This window comes from Phyllobates terribilis, unplaced genomic scaffold (assembly GCF_046119375.1).
Source record: "Phyllobates terribilis strain yellow unplaced genomic scaffold, ASM4611937v1 Scaffold_4__5_contigs__length_816908805, whole genome shotgun sequence".
Classification (NCBI taxonomy): Eukaryota; Metazoa; Chordata; class Amphibia; order Anura; family Dendrobatidae; genus Phyllobates; species Phyllobates terribilis.
This window is the reverse complement of record NW_027362764.1, coordinates 709,515,224-709,534,415: the sequence shown is the minus strand read 5'-3', so window position 1 is coordinate 709,534,415 and position 19,192 is coordinate 709,515,224. Positions and strand designations below refer to the sequence as shown.

General features: G+C 40.7%; 1 protein-coding gene across 1 annotated transcript; it reads right to left on the bottom strand.

Moving 5' to 3' along the window:
• Window positions 1–994: 994 nt before the first annotated feature.
• On the bottom strand, window positions 995–17,256 carry GDF6 (growth differentiation factor 6). The gene is made up of 2 exons (XM_073676778.1): window positions 16,873–17,256; window positions 995–3,849 (listed from the first exon to the last, which is right to left on the bottom strand). The coding sequence occupies exons 1-2, from the start codon at window positions 17,183–17,185 to the stop codon at window positions 2,975–2,977; spliced, it is 1,188 nt and encodes a 395-aa protein (XP_073532879.1). The 5' UTR covers window positions 17,186–17,256; the 3' UTR covers window positions 995–2,974.
• Window positions 17,257–19,192: the final 1,936 nt, after the last annotated feature.

Genomic DNA, 19,192 nt, shown 5'->3' with positions numbered 1-19,192 from the left:
CTTTTCAAAGCTTTTTACACTTTTTTGAAAAGCTTTGATGAGCTTCTGGTGCGTTTTTGTCGCTGTGTATTTTTGCTGCGTCAAAAATGCAGCGTCTTACAGTTCCAGCAAAGTCGATGGGATTTATAGAAATCTCCTGCCCACTGCACTTTTTTTTTTTTAATGACCTGCGGAGCATGTTTCAAATCCACAGCATGTCAATTTCTCTTGTGGGTTCGCTGAGTTTTCTGTGTGGATTTTCCCGATAGACTTACATTAGATGCGGAAAATCCGCAGGTAAAAAAGGCTCATGCATTTTTAGTGCGTTTACGCAGCGGAAACGCATCAAAAACACATGAAATCTACACCTAAGTAGGTCAATAAAGTTTTGTCAAAGCCAAATACCAGGAAAAATAAAAAAAGCAGCTTTATTTAAAGCATAAGATACCATCAATAGGACAACAACAGGTGCATAATGTCTCATACAATGTAACCTTTATTGAATATGTTAAAAAATATTTAAAATATAATATACATTCAAAACAGAAAAATCCAATGCTGAACCGCAAAGGAGTACTTACATGGCAAAGAGCAGAGTGCAAACCTGTGGTCCTGTGTGCACTAACGTATGTTTCGCCCAAGCTTCATCAGGGGGCTTGGGCGAAACATGCGTTGGGGCACACAGGACCACAGGTTTGCACTACATTCTTTGTCATGTAAGTACTACTTTTCAATTTTTGCACTACCACTACAGTAAAAATATTGTGTGGTCAATAGAGCATATGATGTTGCAAACAATGTAAAACATTAAAAACATTTTTAATACTTGTAATAAGCATAGAGATTATGTTATGCATTCCTAGCACATGTCAGTTTATAAAAAGTAATATTTCATTATAATGTATGCGGTCCAGCTTTGGATTTCTCTGTTTTGTATGTATATTATATTTTAAATATTTTTTAACATATTCAATAAAGGTTATATTTTATGAGACATTATGCACCTGTTGTCGTCCTGTCGATGGTGTCTTAAGTTAGAAGGGTGTCTCCTAAATATGAAAAAAAATAGTTATTAGTTATTAATAATCCTCTTTAGTGGTTGGTCTAATTTATTTAAAGCATGACATACCAACAAGAGACAAAAATTGCAGTCAAAACGCGATAAAAATACGCATGTTTAAAAAAATTAATAAAAAAAAAGCCTTGAAAAAATGTAAGTAACCGAATTTATATAATCGGTGCAGAAATGGTGCAGAAATTCTGCAGAGTCAAAAACTCACCAAAAGCTCATCATGGGAACTTAGCCTTATAGGGCATATGAAAATAGGTAGTCCAATAGAATAAGCCCAAAAAAAATAAATATTTTTACAATGTACCTATTGGTGTAGTAAAGAATAATATACAGGCTTACCTTTTATTACCATTTATTTTCAGAATATAGTTACTTATCCTATTCTACAACCAGTGTCCATGTTGTGTACTGAGCATACAATGAAAATCCGCTCTGTGTTTCGCACATTGTGTAACTCACTGGCTCCTATATAGGAATTAAGTAACATATGCCCCAAGTAGCAGCAGGTTACTGATGGCACACAACATGGGCACTGCTCAATACACTGCAATGTATCAAGCCTAAAATGTGAAATATTATTATAGGTTGAGGTTATACCTGTATCATATTACTTTTTACTTGTTAGGTGACAAAACTCCCTAACTCATGATTATGACATGTAATTAATTATGTGATCACATTAAATCACAAGTAATGTTTTGCATGAAAGCAATATTTATACTGTAAAATCCTGATTGCAAAAAAATCTACCAATACTGGATATTTTGCATCTATGGCAAATCACATGCAATTTTTCCCCATAGGGTACTATTAAAGTCAGAAGCTATGTTATGTGGATTTCATGCAATGTAATAATAATATTTTATTATTTATTTTAAAATGTGAGTTGTGTGAATGTCTCTAAATCACTAAAATAAAACTGCATGGTATTTTTAAGTAATGAATGTGAAGCCTATTATATAAGCAGAGCTGATAAAATCCTCTAATACTTTGGATATTTCATTGACCACCTTCCATCCTCTCTCATCACCTTCACCTCTCCCTTTCTTTAGGTTTTTCTTTTCTTTGGGTGTTGTTATTGTGCAATGTTATTGGAGCAATTCAGATAGCTCAAGGTGATAAGACAGGTAGTTAAAATTAAAAGAGAAAAAACTTTATGAGCCCCCTACTTCTATTACTCTTCGCATGCCAGCCCATGAAAAGAACAGACTATTGCTTTCCTGTAATCTTAAATGGACTCAGTTTGAACAGGTGCCTGTCACAGCAACTTGTGTACACTCCAAAAATCAACAGCAACATAATCCTCTGCTATCCAGACATGACTCCCCCCTCCATTGGGTCTGGATGGCGCTAGTTCCATCAGATTTGAAGAAAAAAAGGGAGGGGGAAGGGGGTTAACAAAGTGCCACCATAATACACCCTTCCTCCACCACCTCCTCCTCTTGTGCAGTCCTCATCACACCAGATCTGGAACTTTGTACATGAATCTGGATTTGAGCTCTAGCCAGACAAATTATATTGTATGCACTGGCCAAGTTCTCTTCTGTCTGATGCCAAAATGCTTCTTCTGTCCAATCCAATCCAATGTGGAGGGTCCAGCTACTACCACAATCATTTCAGTGGAGCTCTAAAGATATGACCCACCATAAGATGAATAGAGTTTTCACTGCTAACCCAGTTGGCACATTGGTATGGCTTTGCTTCTAATTTGTCCACATAAGGCCACCACTGATCTGCACCTGTTTTTTTTGTTTTTTTGGGGGGATGGTGCGAGAATAAAGGGTGCACCAGACACTGGAAACCACAATCCCTGGAAGTAGTATAGAAAGAACTCCGACCTGGGCCAACCCTTGCTTGTCCATGAGTTGTCTTTATCTCCCTTCATATCAGCTTTGATGATACTGAGAACATCCAAAGCAACTGCTACCTGCAGCCACAAGACTCTACCACCATGTCTTCATACTGTTTGTATACCACATTATTACCTGCATCAATGTACAAAATACTGATTGGAGTCAATTTTGTAGGGACACAACAGCTTGGAGGAGTAGACCCTGGATCCATAGAGTTCATCAAGGTCTGGATAATGGCATGGTTGGTTGGCTCTAGATGAGACCTCAGAGGGAAGTCACATACTCCTTCACAATGATAGGCTTCATATTCTAAAGGAGCAATGATCCAGTCATCCCATCCTAGCTCCTTAAAGTTCACATGAAGTGGCTTTTTGCTGCACCTTAGACGTGACTTCCTACCATGCCGTTTCCCATGTCGACTATTAAAAGTTGTCCTTCTCTTTCTTTTAGTTTTAAATTGCAACCTGGCTTCTTTCTCCAGCCCTTTGGCTGAGTGAACCTGTTCCTTCAACTCATTGTAGAGGTTCTTCCGCTTAGATTTGGTAAAGGCCACTAGGAGCGCCTTCTCCTGTTGAGATTTGGGCTTCCTGGACAAGCCTAGACTTCTTAGACTCACCTCCAAACCAGATGTGGTCGAGGTGGCTCTTAACTCCAAGCAAACTTGCTTTCTGGGCTTACCCACAGGATTCAGACTTTTCCATACATCAAAAACTTCCCATCCTGGCACTATAGTGTCCCTCAGGTCCAGAGTCCTGGAATCCAGCAGAGTTTGGGATGTGCAGGATGATACCTGCAGGTAGTACAACCCCGAAGGGGCTTTCGATAACTCCATAGGAGAATTCCTAAAGATCCTTAACTCAGCTCCCACCAGCTCCTCTTTGTCAGACAGGGTGGACACATCAAACAAATACCTCTGTCTTCTAGAAGGAGCGTGAGCGAGATCGTCTGCAAGATAAAAGAAAAATTGCTGTCAATTTCACTTATACTGTAGCAGACTGGAAAATATCCTGTCTACCTAATGTGAAGAAGGACTACAGATCAGTCAGTGCTGTAATCTTGTTTCAATAAGATGTCTTAAAGAAATGAAGATATATATATATATATATATATATATATATAGGCATATATATGTTTTTATGTATATATATGTGTGTATGTATATATATATATATATATGTGTGTATAGGTATAAGTGTAATTATATATGTGTATATATATGTGTGTGACTGCATGTGCGTATATATATATATGTTTATATATATATATATATACATATATGTGTGACTGTGTGTGTGTGTATATATATATAAATGTGTGTGTATATATATATATATATATATATCTGTATATGTACGTGTATAAATATGCATATGTGTGTATATATGTGTGTATCTATATATAAGTATATGTATGTGTATATATATATATATATATAGATAGATAGATAGATAGATAGATTAGATAAATAGATATAGTTATTATATTTGGAACATTCCTGTTTATTTTAAATATTTACATTTATACATTACATATAACTATACAGATTCAATGCATAAGTGTAAATATTTAAAATTTGCAGGAAAAAAAAAAACAAAAAAACAGGAGATCAAAAATGGCTAAAAACGCCCCAAAATAAATTATTTTCCTATTGACTGACAATAAACCTGTCTTCTTTTTTTTCTACTTCAATACAAACCAGTTCATGTTGGTAGTTGTAGTCCTGCAGAATTGTATGAAACTTGACTATTAAAGGCAGACATTTCTATTGCCCAAAAGAACAACTTATCCACAGGATGCACCATAAAACCTTCGCTGCATTTTCACCTTTATTGACTTTGTAAACCTCTTAGAGAAAACATTCCCTTCGTGCCATTAAATATTTAGGGCATATAAAATAGACTCTGCATTGTGGACAGAGAGCTGCTCAGTCGCACACATTATTCCCAATAGGGGGGGAATGGAGGGGGTCTATAGAAGAGGAGGTCTCCCAGTAGTGAGATGTATACATCCCGAAATATACAAGTAACAGCAAACTGCAGTATATAACCAGCAGAAGAATTCTCTCACATAATCCGAGTCTATGGAAGAGGAGACAGTAAACACTGCGCACAATACTCCTTCCAAGAATTTGGCAAAGTCCACAGGACGTCAACTAAGATTAATTAATGCACAGAGGAAAACTGAGATTTAACCATTCCTGGAGTAATAGTAGCAGCAGCAGTGCCCTCTGGTACACAAAAGGTTAAGAGAAGCCTGTATGTAAATGTCACTATAGAGGGTAATGGATTACAGGAGTGTAATGGGGAAGACACTGTATACTGAGTGCTCATGCAGGAAAAACAATATTCACTCCATATGTATAAATATACATACAAATACACACAGATAGATAGATAGATAGATAGATAGATAGATAGATAGATAGATAGATAGATAGATAGATAGATAGATAGATAGATAGATAGAGCAAATATCCTCATGTCCTAAAGTTATAGGATTAGTTATAGGAATACAGTGGATGTTTGACTAGGATGACAAAAATAAAATAGATTAATTTAAATATTTATAATGATTAATGTATGATAATACACTGCAGTAGTAGTGTCATTGTAGTATAATTGCATAATAAATATATGATTATTAATAATCATTGTAGATATAAATATTTTATATTATTTTATTTGTGAATAATATTAATATAGAATGATGATAATAATTATTATAATCACTGGCATTGATAATGATTACAAATCAATATTGTAACAATAATTGTACTTTGCACTCATGCATTTATAATTTTATGTTGATTTGGAAGTATTATTGCAGCTTGTAATAATGATAACAGGCAATAATAGAAATCATAATTAGAGTGAGAATAATAACAGCAATTATAATGATTTGTTAGGTTGATTTTATTTTTGTTATTATTACTATTATTAATAACAATAATAATATTAATGTATTTGCCATTTTCTTTTTAGATTGTATTATTTTTATTTTAATAATAAAGCATTATTATTATTATATAGTTCATGTAGTTATTACATTTTATTATTTGAAAACTTATCATGTTTATTCTTGTTATTCTAATTTACTTTTTAATTATTTTGTTTATTATTAATCTTGACAGTGTTTCAATTTATTGTTTTTTTTTTATGCCCAAACAGCAATATAACATCTCAGCTTGTACATGGATTGCAACAAGTAATTCCAAAGCACATGTGACAAAAAAAGCTAAAATATATTTAAAAAAAATTAAAAAGGAAAACTTGGCAAACATTCAGCTCTTTTACTTCTGCTCCCCTAGTTCTCGTTAAATTTACATGTATTCAATATAAACTAAGATCTTTAAAAATAAACTAAAACTTTTTCGAGAGGGAAATCTTAAAAGAAACTTTACATTTTTTATTGGTTTGGCCTATTTTTGCCACAGGAAACTTTAATAAATAGTCACACTTGAATAATTGTATTTAAAAATGTTTAATTATGTACAATAGACAGTCGGGAATCCCAAAGAGAAACCATAAATGAAATACATAAAGTTATACATGGGAATGCACAAAAGAATAATGGCATAAACGAATAGAATAGTAAATAAAAATTAAATAAATAAAAACATACATAAAAATAAGCAAATAAATCAATAAACACACATATAAAAAAGCAAAGAAGTAAGACAAAAAATAGCTACAAAATTATATTTAATTTGAAATAAAAACAGAAAAACGACATAGAGAGAATTGTATCCCTTTCTGCTAAGTCATCATATAACGCTATCCAGTAGATTTAGTGGGGGCTCCTGGAAAGCTCAGGTCAGTTCATGAACATCCCTCCACATGCGCTGGAAAGCCATTCATTTAATAGTGGTCCTGCTGATGCCGCATTCACATTGAGGGGAGGTGGGTGGGAAATCGCTTTATGTTTAGTCATTTTCAGACAAGTCTACGAGATCCTGTTTAACTACATCCAGATGAAAAGTGTTTCACCACCCTCATCAAAATACTCAATATATGAATATTTGTAAAAGAGGGAGAATTATTTTCTGTTCCTTCATAGTCATTTGCAGAATTGACTGAATATTGTGTTAGTAGGGGCCGCATGCTGGGCTTTGTAGTACCATCTGGTACAGTGGCATAATATAAGAGCATATATTCCCTCCACTCTGGAATACACGTAAAATAATAATAATAATGATAAAAATGTTGTTGTTGTTATTATTATTATTATTATTATTTTATTGCCAACAGTATTTAATTAATCATAACATTGATGATAAAAATGTTGTTGTTATTATATTATTGCTAACATAATTTAATTATAATTATTAGTAGTAGTAGCATCACCATTACATTACTTCAATATTATTATTGTCATTATTATATATGATTATTTTTACATCATTTTATTAATGTGTGTTCTTAATAATAATATATTTTGCGTTTTTACTTTATTACTAGAAATATATTTTAGTAGTAGTAGTAGTAGTAGTAGTAGTAGTAGTAGTAGTAGTATAATCACCATTATATCATTTCTATATTATTTTTATTATTATTAATATTATTTTATTTTAGATCGATATAATATTAAGGCTTGTGTTATTGCAATAAAAAGTTTGTGTTTTTCTATAATTAGTAAAAATGTTATTATTCATTATTATTATTCATTAATAATAATAACAATACTATTATTACTTCCTCCATGTCCCAAAGGCACAGTAACTACAGCTAAATTACCAGCTACAGGTGCCAAATGGCACCTCATTGCTGGCCAGTTCATGAGAGTGTTATGCAACCCTGATGTTTCCTGCAGCAGTTGATGAATGGTGGTGAGCAGTCCCCTGCCCTGCTGCCACCCTGGGAGCTGCACATCACTGGAGTCTTTCTTGTCCCTACAATGCCAGTAATCATGCATGTGATTTGTGCATCCAGTAATAGGCGACTTCTCTGAATCATATCATGAGAAAAAGGAACAACTGCAGATATAATGTCCCGTCTGTGCAATAGTGACAGCAGCCTTCTCACAAGTCCTGTGCACATGCATGAGGTGAAGACATCTAGGAGGGCTCCTCACAGCCTCCTTCCCTCTATGTCGGGGATGTCACAAGGAACCTGGTGTTGTACCAGGCTGCACCAGCTAAGAAAACTTTGGAGATAATTATAGGAAACAATATATTTTCCCTAAATGTGATCATTATTGGATGCTCCACATGGAGCTAAATAATCCCCAGTGATAACAGATATTGTAAGGAACCTTCACGATCAGTGAAGATTCTCTAAAAATATTAGTAAAAATAAGTCTGCCCTAATCCAATGAATTCCTTAGGGAGAAAAAAACTGCAGAAAAGGAATAAACATTGTAGCCAGTGACTTTGAGGGAATGCTGAGAATTGTAGTCTCAAAACAGATGAAGAATGTGAGGTTGCACAGCATAAGGTCACATATCTGCAATATGGCATGTATACTATGTAGGTGACAACTTCTGTCTCTATATTCTGATCAGTTTATTATAATTACTACCCATTATACAGCTAATCGTGTGATATTATGATCCGATTAATATCAGTCGATCATCCTTTCTTATCAGATGCAAATTATATACTCTAAAATGTAACAGTTGCTATTTGTCTAAGGTTTTATTTATAGTCTATGTAAACCTTAAATTTATTTAATGCATTATTTTTCTATTTTCTCTCTATACATCCGATCACATATCTATCTATCTATCTATCTATCTATCTATCTATCTATCTATCTTTCGTTATATTTACAATTTACACGTTATATTTACTTATCCTATCTCTATAAATGCATCTCTATATGACCAATATGTATCACGTTTCTATCAATGATATATTTATCTTCTACTTATGCATCTATATATCGATCTCATATCTATCTATCGCTTAATTTATAGTCTATTTAAACCGCATATTATTTATCTTAACTCTACCCATTTATTTATCTATAAACCTATATTTATTACACACCTATCTATCTATCTAAAAAATAGAAGAAAAAAGCAACACTGTTAAAAAGTGGATGCAGGCGCCAGGGATCAGAATATTTACCCTACAATTAATAAAAAAATAAGCTAAGAAGTGGACAGAACTTCAAGAATTGCAAGGAAAAAGTGGGGGTTTTATTGACTCATGTTAATATATTGCAATCTATCTCCTATCTATCTCATATCCATCATCTATCTATCTGTCTCATATCTACATATCTAATATCTTCCTATTTATCTATCTAATATCTTCATGTCTATTATCTATCCATCTATATATCTATCTATCTCAGCCTACCTATCTAATATATATCTCTCTCTATCTATTATAATGGTGTCTTGTAACCACTGTGTCCTACACGGAGGCTGCAGGGATATTGTGGATGGAGGCTGCAGGGATGTGGTGCATGGAGACTGCAGGGATGTGGTGGATGGAGGCTGCAGGGATGTGGTGCATGGAGGCTGCAGGGATGTGGTGGATGGAGGGTGCAGGGATGTGGTGGAGGGAGGCTGCAGGGATGTGGTGGATGGAGGCTGCAGGGATGTGGTGGAAGGAGGCTGCAGTGATGTGGTAGTGGAGGCTGTAGTGATGTGGTAGTGGAGGCTGCAGGGATGTGGTGCATGGAGGCTGCAGGGATGTGGTGGAGGGAGGCTGCAGGGATGTGGTGGAGGGAGGCTGCAGGGATGTGGTGCATGGAGGATGCAGGGATGTGGTGGATGGAGGCTGCAGGGATGTGGTGGATGGAGGCTGCAGGGATGTGGTGGAGGGAGGCTGAATTGATGTGGTGGAGGGAGGCTGCAGTGATGTGGTGCATGGAGGCTGCAGTGATGTGGTGCATGGAGGCTGCAGGCATGTGGTGGATGGAGGCTGCATTGATGTGGTGAATGGAGGCTGCAGTGATGTGGTGGATGGAGGCTGCAGAGATGTGGTGGATGGAGGCTGCAGGGATGTGGTGGATGGAGGCTGCAGGGATGTGGTGGATGGAGGCTGCAGGGATGTGGTGGATGGAGGTTGCAGGGATGTGGTGGATGGAGGCTGCAGTGATGTGGTGGATGGAGGCTGCAGTGATGTGGTGGATGGAGGATGCAGGGATGTGGTGGATGGAGGCTGCAGGGATGTGGTGGAGGGAGGCTACAGTGATGTGGTGGATGGAGGCTGCAGTGATGTGGTGCATGGAGGCTGCAGGGATGTGGTGGATGGAGGCTGCAGTGATGTGGTGAATGGAGGCTGCAGGGATGTGGTGGATGGAGGCTGCAGTGATGTGGTGAATGGAGGCTGCAGTGATGTGGTGGAAGGAGGCTGCAGGGATGTGGTGGATGGAGGCTGCAGTGATGTGGTGGATGGAGGCTGCAGGGATGTGGTGGATGGAGGCTGCAGGGATGTGGTGGAGGGAGGCTGCAGTGATGTGGTGCATGGAGGCTGCAGGCATGTGGTGGATGGAGGCTGCAGTGATGTGGTGAATGGAGGCTGCAGTGATGTGGTGGAAGGAGGCTGCAGGGATGTGGTGGATGGAGGCTGCAGTGATGTGGTGGATGGAGGCTGCAGTGATGTGGTGGATGGAGGCTGCAGAGATGTGGTGGATGGAGGCTGCAGGGATGTGGTGGATGGAGGCTGCAGGGATGTGGTGGATGGAGGCTGCAGGGATGTGGTGGATGGAGGCTGCAGGGATGTGGTGCATGGAGGCTGCAGTGATGTGGTGCATGGAGGCTGTAGTGATGTGGTGGTAGAGGCTGCAGTGATGTGGTAGTGGAGGCTGCAGGGATGTGGTGGATGGAGGCTGCAGGGATGTGGTGCATCGAGGCTGTAGTGATGTGGTGCATCGAGGCTGCAGTGATGTGGTAGTGGAGGCTGCAGTGATGTGGTGGATGGAGGCTGCAGGGGATGTGGTGGATGGAGGCTGCAGGGATGTGGTGGATGGAGGCTGCAGGGATGTGGTGGATGGAGGCTGCAGGGATGTGGTGGATGGAGGCTGCAGGGATGTGGTGGATGGAGGCTGCAGGGATGTGATTGATGAAGGCTGCAGGGATGTGGTGGATGGAGGCTGCAGGGATGTGGTGGATGGAGGCTGCAGGGATGTGGTGGATGGAGGCTGCAGGGATGTGGTGGATGGAGGCTGCAGGGATGTGGTGGATGGAGGCTGCAGTGATGTGGTGCATGGAGGCTGCAGTGATGTGGTGCATGGAGGCTGCAGGCATGTGGTGGATGGAGGCTGCATTGATGTGGTGAATGGAGGCTGCAGTGATGTGGTGGATGGAGGCTGCAGAGATGTGGTGGATGGAGGCTGCAGGGATGTGGTGGATGGAGGCTGCAGGGATGTGGTGGATGGAGGCTGCAGTGATGTGGTGGATGGAGGCTGCAGTGATGTGGTGGATGGAGGATGCAGGGATGTGGTGGATGGAGGCTGCAGGGATGTGGTGGAGGGAGGCTACAGTGATGTGGTGGATGGAGGCTGCAGTGATGTGGTGCATGGAGGCTGCAGGGATGTGGTGGATGGAGGCTGCAGTGATGTGGTGAATGGAGGCTGCAGGGATGTGGTGGATGGAGGCTGCAGTGATGTGGTGAATGGAGGCTGCAGTGATGTGGTGGAAGGAGGCTGCAGGGATGTGGTGGATGGAGGCTGCAGTGATGTGGTGGATGGAGGCTGCAGGGATGTGGTGGATGGAGGCTGCAGGGATGTGGTGCATGGAGGCTGCAGTGATGTGGTGCATGGAGGCTGTAGTGATGTGGTGGTAGAGGCTGCAGTGATGTGGTAGTGGAGGCTGCAGGGATGTGGTGGATGGAGGCTGCAGGGATGTGGTGCATCGAGGCTGTAGTGATGTGGTGCATCGAGGCTGCAGTGATGTGGTGGATGGAGGCTGCAGTGATGTGGTGGATGGAGGCTGCAGGGGATGTGGTGGATGGAGGCTGCAGGGATGTGGTGGATGGAGGCTGCAGGGATGTGGTGGATGGAGGCTGCAGGGATGTGGTGGATGGAGGCTGCAGGGATGTGGTGGATGGAGGCTGCAGGGATGTGGTGGATGGAGGCTGCAGGGATGTGGTGGATGGAGGCTGCAGGGATGTGGTGGATGGAGGCTGCAGGGATGTGGTGGATGGAGGCTGCAGGGATGTGGTGGATGGAGGCTGCAGTCACACCAGGTCCTGGGCTTTCTGCCAACTCATCAGTGTTCAAATCTTAAACTCACATTATTCCAAAACCGCACTCTGAGGATGTGCCAGGAGAGGAAGCTGTTCCCGACCACATGTAAGGAGCCTGAGCAGGAGCACTGGTGCTAACAGACCATGTGAACCCTTCCCACCCTGCAGTGAGACCAGCGCTAGACTCATTAAACACCACAAGCTCCTTCCACGCACAAGGAATGAGTGCGACCATCTCCATCACCAGGTCCATCAGGATAATTTCTCGCCTTTTCCTACTTCAGAGCATCTAAGGACACTGGAAAGAACCGTGACTATCCATTAGCTGTTCTGGCACCACAAGTCCCAGGCGAGCTACTCACTCAGGGCATGCTGAGGTTGTAGTGGAATGGCCACAGGTTGAGATCACTCCAATCTGGGGTGGGCACTCCTTGAAATTGTAGTGTCCCTTAAGCTACATGGTATAAATATGCAGCTTATGTGTAAACCCTGATTTCCTGGGCACATAAATATCCAGGCAATGACTGGCTAATGAAGCACGAGGCTTTTACTCTGCAGGGGTGACAGATTTTGGCAAGAAGGTTGGAAGAAGTTGGATTTATAGCTTCATAAACATAAACTACAGGCTTGGGCAGCGCTGGCACTTGGCAGCTCCAAAAATATGGATGCAGGGTTCAAGTCAAATCCCTTTACACCAAGTGTCCATCAGTCCTCACTCATTACAAGTCTGCAGAAGAAAGCAATTACCTGAGGGGAGCTACTGTACTGCTGTCAGTCACAGCTGTCAATCACACTTCTAACACTGGCACTCAATGAGTTAATAAAATCGGGGGGCTCTCCCGTGTATATATAGTGGCACTATAGTGTCCTCATATTTATCTATAATATTTTTTTCTTATTAATATTATTAATTTCGTTATTCGAGTTTTTTTATTTTGAATTTTAGAACTAAACTGAAACAATAAAGTAACAATTTATTTCCTCTCACTCTCTGTCTCCTATCTAAGCATTAATATAATAAACTATATCATCTATGATGCAATAATATCTGTGTATCCAGTGCATTACATGTATATATAAACATAAAAACTGGAATAATTGTTCTCAAGCTGCAACTCCATACGAAGGAATCCTCCTGTGTATTCCTCTACTCTATTCCGTCTGTTCTGCATTAGCCTTTCTATAAAGTCTCAAACAAACCGAATACAAGGTCACCGAATAATTAACAGTAGACTATTCCCCTCTTGCCCATTAAAATAGTTTCCTCGCATATTTCATTTTCTCTCTGCCAACCACAACAATTCTGGGGGCACAACTACTGTAATCTGCATTGCGCATTGCTGCCCCTTCTACACTCCTCCTCTGTACATAGCAGGAAATACGTACATTGTGACTATTTTCAATGCAAAGGCATCATAATAATAATAATATTTTAGGAAAATATGAAACTTCAAATCTAAAGATCAACAACCGCGTGCAAATAATTCTTGGAGAAGTAAGTAAAAAGAATAAAAAGTAAATAAAAAGAATATTAGTTTCTGGCAAAATAAAATAGAATGTTGCAGCTAATAAAGTGCTAATATTATTACTATCATCATTAAGATATTTACTGCAAGAATATAAGAAAAATGCAATGTTTTATCTATGTTTATTCCATATATTTAGATGAATACTTGTTTTCTCCCGTGCAAGCTTTCTTCTCGCAGATCCTAATTGTCCATTTCTTGCAGAGCAGTCCCATTGCTGGGGGTCCTGGGGCCAGCAGGCACCATCTGCGTTTTAATGAGTTACTTCATGTGCCAACAGTAATTTTCCTACAATAAGCGAAGTCCTGTCTGATCTTGCGACTAGAAACACAAACTAATGTACAAACATCACTGACCCTTCCCTTCTTTTGTCATATCAAGATTCCTAAAATCACCAATAAACCATGAGCACAACATTTTTTTCCCCTCTAAAATGTGCATATGAACATCCACACAAAGTAACTTTTACAATAGTTCAAAATCTGACTTTTTTAAGATGTGGATAAATTATCTCTCAAGTTATGAATCATTTGGGAGATTGCTTCCCCATGTTGTCTCATGGATGGATCCACCATAGGTTCTAAAGAACTCCAAGTCCATGCTAGACAAAATGTGTGGCCAAGGTTTTCAAAGCTCAGGAGAACCTTATGGGATACATTGTTTTTTTGTCAATTAGATAACTTTCACATTCAACTGACCCATTTCCATCCATACAGAAAAGAATGTTCTTTCAGGCAGTCAAGTCTTTTATCTCCTCCTGAAAAAAAACGAAACGTATCTAATTGAGTCGTTTTTTTTTGGAAGCTAATCTGTCTACAAACGGATTGACAGCAACCTTTCTGTGTAAAGCTCACATCTAGAGAGGAGACACCAATTAGCTGGGAGGTAGGAGGACATCACAGGAGCGGAAGTCCTCTTGAAGTTCTTGGGGATGTGCCATAGGCTGGTCCCCCTTCATTATGGAAGACTAGACAATATTTGATATGTTATGACATGTACACTCAATTAGATCATGAGTTCAAATAGTCCAATCAGTGGCTTGATGCTAAGCAAAACTCAGAAGGTCCAGGACGAGGTCACAGCCTGTGACACATCAAATCAAAATCAAGTTGGAAAGTGAGGCTTTGGCTTAAGGGACCAGTAAGTCCAAGGGGGGACTCCTTAAAAGCTAAAGCTGCCATGCAGTGCATGGAATGTCTATCAATGTAGCTCCTAGGCAACACTACAGTTCTAGAACATTTCTCAAGGTCTTGAAGGTTCTCTATCCCATTACTCCATGAATATTGGCCAAGAGGTTGCAGAAAAAAAGCTAAGTGAAGATGTGGAGTCCACATTCCCTTTGATTTCATCCTCATTACTGTAGTCCCTTAGCAAGATAATGGCTGTCTTGTAGCAAGATCAGAAAACAAGCCCTATGGGCAAATAGGTCTTAAGTGAGTTTTTTTTTATGGAAACTGAGACTAAATAACCAGCTCATATAACTACAAAGAGACCATGGGGCTTTTCAAAGGAGAGTTTTGTCCTAAAATCAACATAAAATATAGTAAGTTAATTTGCTCTCCTGAGCTTTCAACAGCTAATGAACCCCACTGACACAGCTCGGCTTGCTGCACCTTCCACAGGCAGGTTGAACAGGGGCAGCTCCCATGGTGGTGGTGGTGAAGGAAGGGGGGTGAAAGAATTTACAACACTCTATTAATTAATCAGTCTGTAATGAGGTACAAGAAAATAGAAAATACATATAAATCAACCTACAGTATCACATTTTATGGCTGGGATTAGGGTATCATAAAATGGAATCACTGGCAGAATTAATTTCTGATACTCTATAAGCCCCCAGACTGCAATACTCAACCACTTTGGGAGGTTAAGTCTCACAGGGGGACAGAAAAAAAAGTCTGGATCTGATATAAAGCAACAGCCGGGGGGTGAAGAAGAAAAGTGGGATGGGGAGGTAAGTAATTGTTCTCATCCTTTATGTTATGTACCACAAAGGGTTAATAATTCATCTGCAGCAGCATAAGCCTGTACCCATACAAGGCTCGGTGCACACAATGCAGGTGGATACGGTTCTTTATTATCAGACCCCCCGGTTATATGGGAGTGATACAGTGAGGTAGCATTGCTTCTTAGGACCAGTCTTGTAGGAGCTGCACTGATAAGAGACAGTGAGTTTGGTAAATGTTTGTCCATATTCTGTGAACTATCTATTGACTTTAGAGCTGGAGCAGATAACGAGAAACCTAAAATGGGATAAGATAGAAAAACTGAACAAAGACCCGCTCCCCCTCCAAAAAAAGAACACTCATTGTACTGTTATCTGTACCCGAACATAAAGGCAGCACAGAGGGTTCAACTGTGACACTGAATGTAGGGGCTGATACAGGGACTGCACTGCATAATGGGTGGATGGATGGATGGATGGATGGATGGATGGGTACAGGGATCGATAGATAGATAGATAATAGATATATAAGGATAGACGGATGGATGGTGGGAGATATAGTTTGTAGTGACTTTTGTTACAGAGCAATCGGTCTATGGTGTATAAAAATATATATTGAGGTAAAGTGAGACATGCCTGGCTGGGATTTGTTGTTCCTCTGCCAGAGGAGATTCAGATGTGTAGATGAATATTTCAGAGAGGTAGGTAGATAGATACTAGAAGAGAGTACTAGATAGATTAGATAGAAAGAAGGATAGATGATAGAGGATAAATAATAGATAGATGATGGGTGGATAGAGAAAGAAGATAGAAGGATAGATAGATAGATAGATAGATAGATAGATAGATAATAGATAGTAGAAAAGTATTATGAATATAGAAATCATTTACCGATTTGACAGATAAAAAAGCTAGAAATAGATCAATACACAGATATGATATATATATGTGTGTGTACAGATAAATGGGAGATAGATAGTCATTTGAAATGACGGAGATAGTTGTGAGAAAGACAGACAAAGAGAGAGAAATAGGTACATAGATATGTGATGGATGGATGGATGATAGATATAGATGAAAGATAGATACATACATATGGGATGTATAGATACATAATAGATAGGGGAGAGATAGATAATAGGTAGATATGCGATAGATACATAGATAAATACTAGATAGATAATAGGTGATATGTGATAGATAATATATAGGTGATATATAGATAGATGATAGATGGCAATGCTGGAGATATCTGTAGATCGGGTGCCCATGGGCACATCACTGATCACTGTTATGGCCGCTCCCATTTACGGCTCTCACTCCGGGCACCTGATGGCACAGCTTAGGTGGTAGCTTACCCCAGTATCTGTCCACAAAGCTGGTGATGGTGTTGGCAGACTTGGAAGACTGGAAGAAGCTGGCATTGATCCCAAGTTTTTCAGCTGTAGAGAAAGTTTTGTAAATGGACAGCATGTATTCGTGGGGCACGACTGGCACTGCCCGGGGCTGCTCCCGGGGGGCCGCTGAGGATGGTTTGCCCTCTCTGTGCTGTCTCCTCTGCGCCCTGTCTTGCTGGTTGGCAGGGATGGATGCCTGCTGGGTACATGGTATATCCCAGAGAAAGCAGAAGAGCAGGAGAGCTGCAGACAGGGAGCCCCCGTGTGTATCCATGGCAGGAGCGGTGAGGGGCTGCAGCAGAGGTGTGTGACCGAGCACGGAGCTTCTCCAGTGAGTCTCACTCGGGCTGTGGTGCAGGGAGGGCGAGGAGCCCCCAGTCCGGCGCGGGCACGCCCCCTAGTGCACGCCCTGTGCTCTGGTGCAGCACTGCCGGGAGGTCAGCGGGCACTGCCCAGGTCAAGGTGGTCAGAGGAGACATGGACAGCATCGGGGCATCCTGGCAGGCTGTAATCTGAGAGCTGTCAGTGCGGAGCTGCCGGCACTGTGCTCCCGATCTCTGCGCCCCGATCTCTGCTCCTCCATCATTACACCTTTCCAATTATTTATAATGAAAACTTCATCATTGTATAAAAAGTTCTAAAAACCAGACAGACTAATATTTTCATTTTGCTCAACTAAACTCAGTCTAGATAGAAAATCCTTTGGAGCAGACTCCAGAACTCTAGAGCTCTGATACATGTTATATTGTAGCAAACTAGTAGGTTGCGTTCACACAATGCATTTTTTAAAACATTTCAGCCATTTCCGATAAACGTAGCAAAATTGCTGCAGTTTTGCCACATTTTTGAACAATCGCTGCAAAAAAGTACGCATCAGGAATGCATGGTGTGAACACGGCTGTAGCGCACGGCTCAGTTTGGCTGCTGCTGGGGTCTTGGAGATTTTACATGACTTGAATTTGTGAACATCTTGGCAAAACCATGTGTTTTTGCCATGACTTCATTAAAAAAAATGCAGGTTGTTAACACAGCTTTTTCACTAAAAGGTGATTGCCTAGACTGGATGCAACTGTAGCAAATCCTCAGCAGTGAACAGGTACAGAAGTAGCTACAATAGGAGCAGGGGTTGTTATCGCACCCAGGCTCTGAATCTTAAAGGGCCCAAAAGGTCCCATTGGCCCTTATGAAAAGACCATTATTAAAGACTTATAAAAATTGGGGGCCACATTGGAGCTTTGGCATCAGGGCCCACCAGACTCAAGTGACCCCTCTGGCAGTGAACGTTTCTGTGCAGTTTTGCAGCCCCTGGATACAAGAAATGTCCCATTCATTAACTAAAAGTAGAGATCTTGAAAAAACGAATTAGAACAAAGCTTTGTATTCTTATGAATTTATAAAAATCATTTTGCATCATTGTTTTGCATCCACTGCTCCAGGGCAATTCTTATTCATAAGGTGGAAGACTGATCGGGATTATATTGTGTGTGACTTTAGGAAGTTGTCAGAACATATGAACATATGAAAATGTAACAACTTATTGTCACTATGTTTCTACAGGTCTTATAGAGACATTCCAATCATTACAACTTATTCACTTTCCAAAAGGATAAGTGATACCTTGTGGATTGGTGGCGGTCAGACCACCGGGATCCCCACCAGTCCAGAGAACAGGCTTTGGAAATGCCCTCTGGGAATTCCCCATTCTTTTCCATGGGACTGCAGGAGATAACATAGTACAGCCTTTGTTTTTTTCCCGCCAGATGGGGCAGTTCAGAGCTGCATTCTCAGGGTTATGGGGGTCCCAGCGGGCAGACCTCCAAAGATCCACATTTTATCACCTATACACTGGATAGATAACTTTTAAGAATAACCTCTTTATCACACTTTTTTTATGCCTTTAATGAGATTTGTTTCTGATATTAAAAATCTGAACAAAAACTCAGATTTGACCAAACCTTAAAGGGGTAGTACACTACTTTCACATTCCATAGGATAGGGCATCAAAGTATGATCGGCCTGGGTCCCGCACGCGGCACCCCCGCCGATCAGCTGTTATTGGTGCCGGCAGCCGGAAGTCCTTACCTGCGGTGCATGGCCGTCAAGTGGTAGTGGCCGGTGCTTGTTACTACACATCCGCCTCCCATTCAATTGAATTTGTGGCAGATGTGCAGTACCCCACGGCGGCCACTACAGATGGACGGCCAAGCACCGCAGGTAAGGACTTCCGGACCGGAGGCTGCCGGCACCGATAACAGCTGATCGGCGGGGGTGCTGCGTGCGG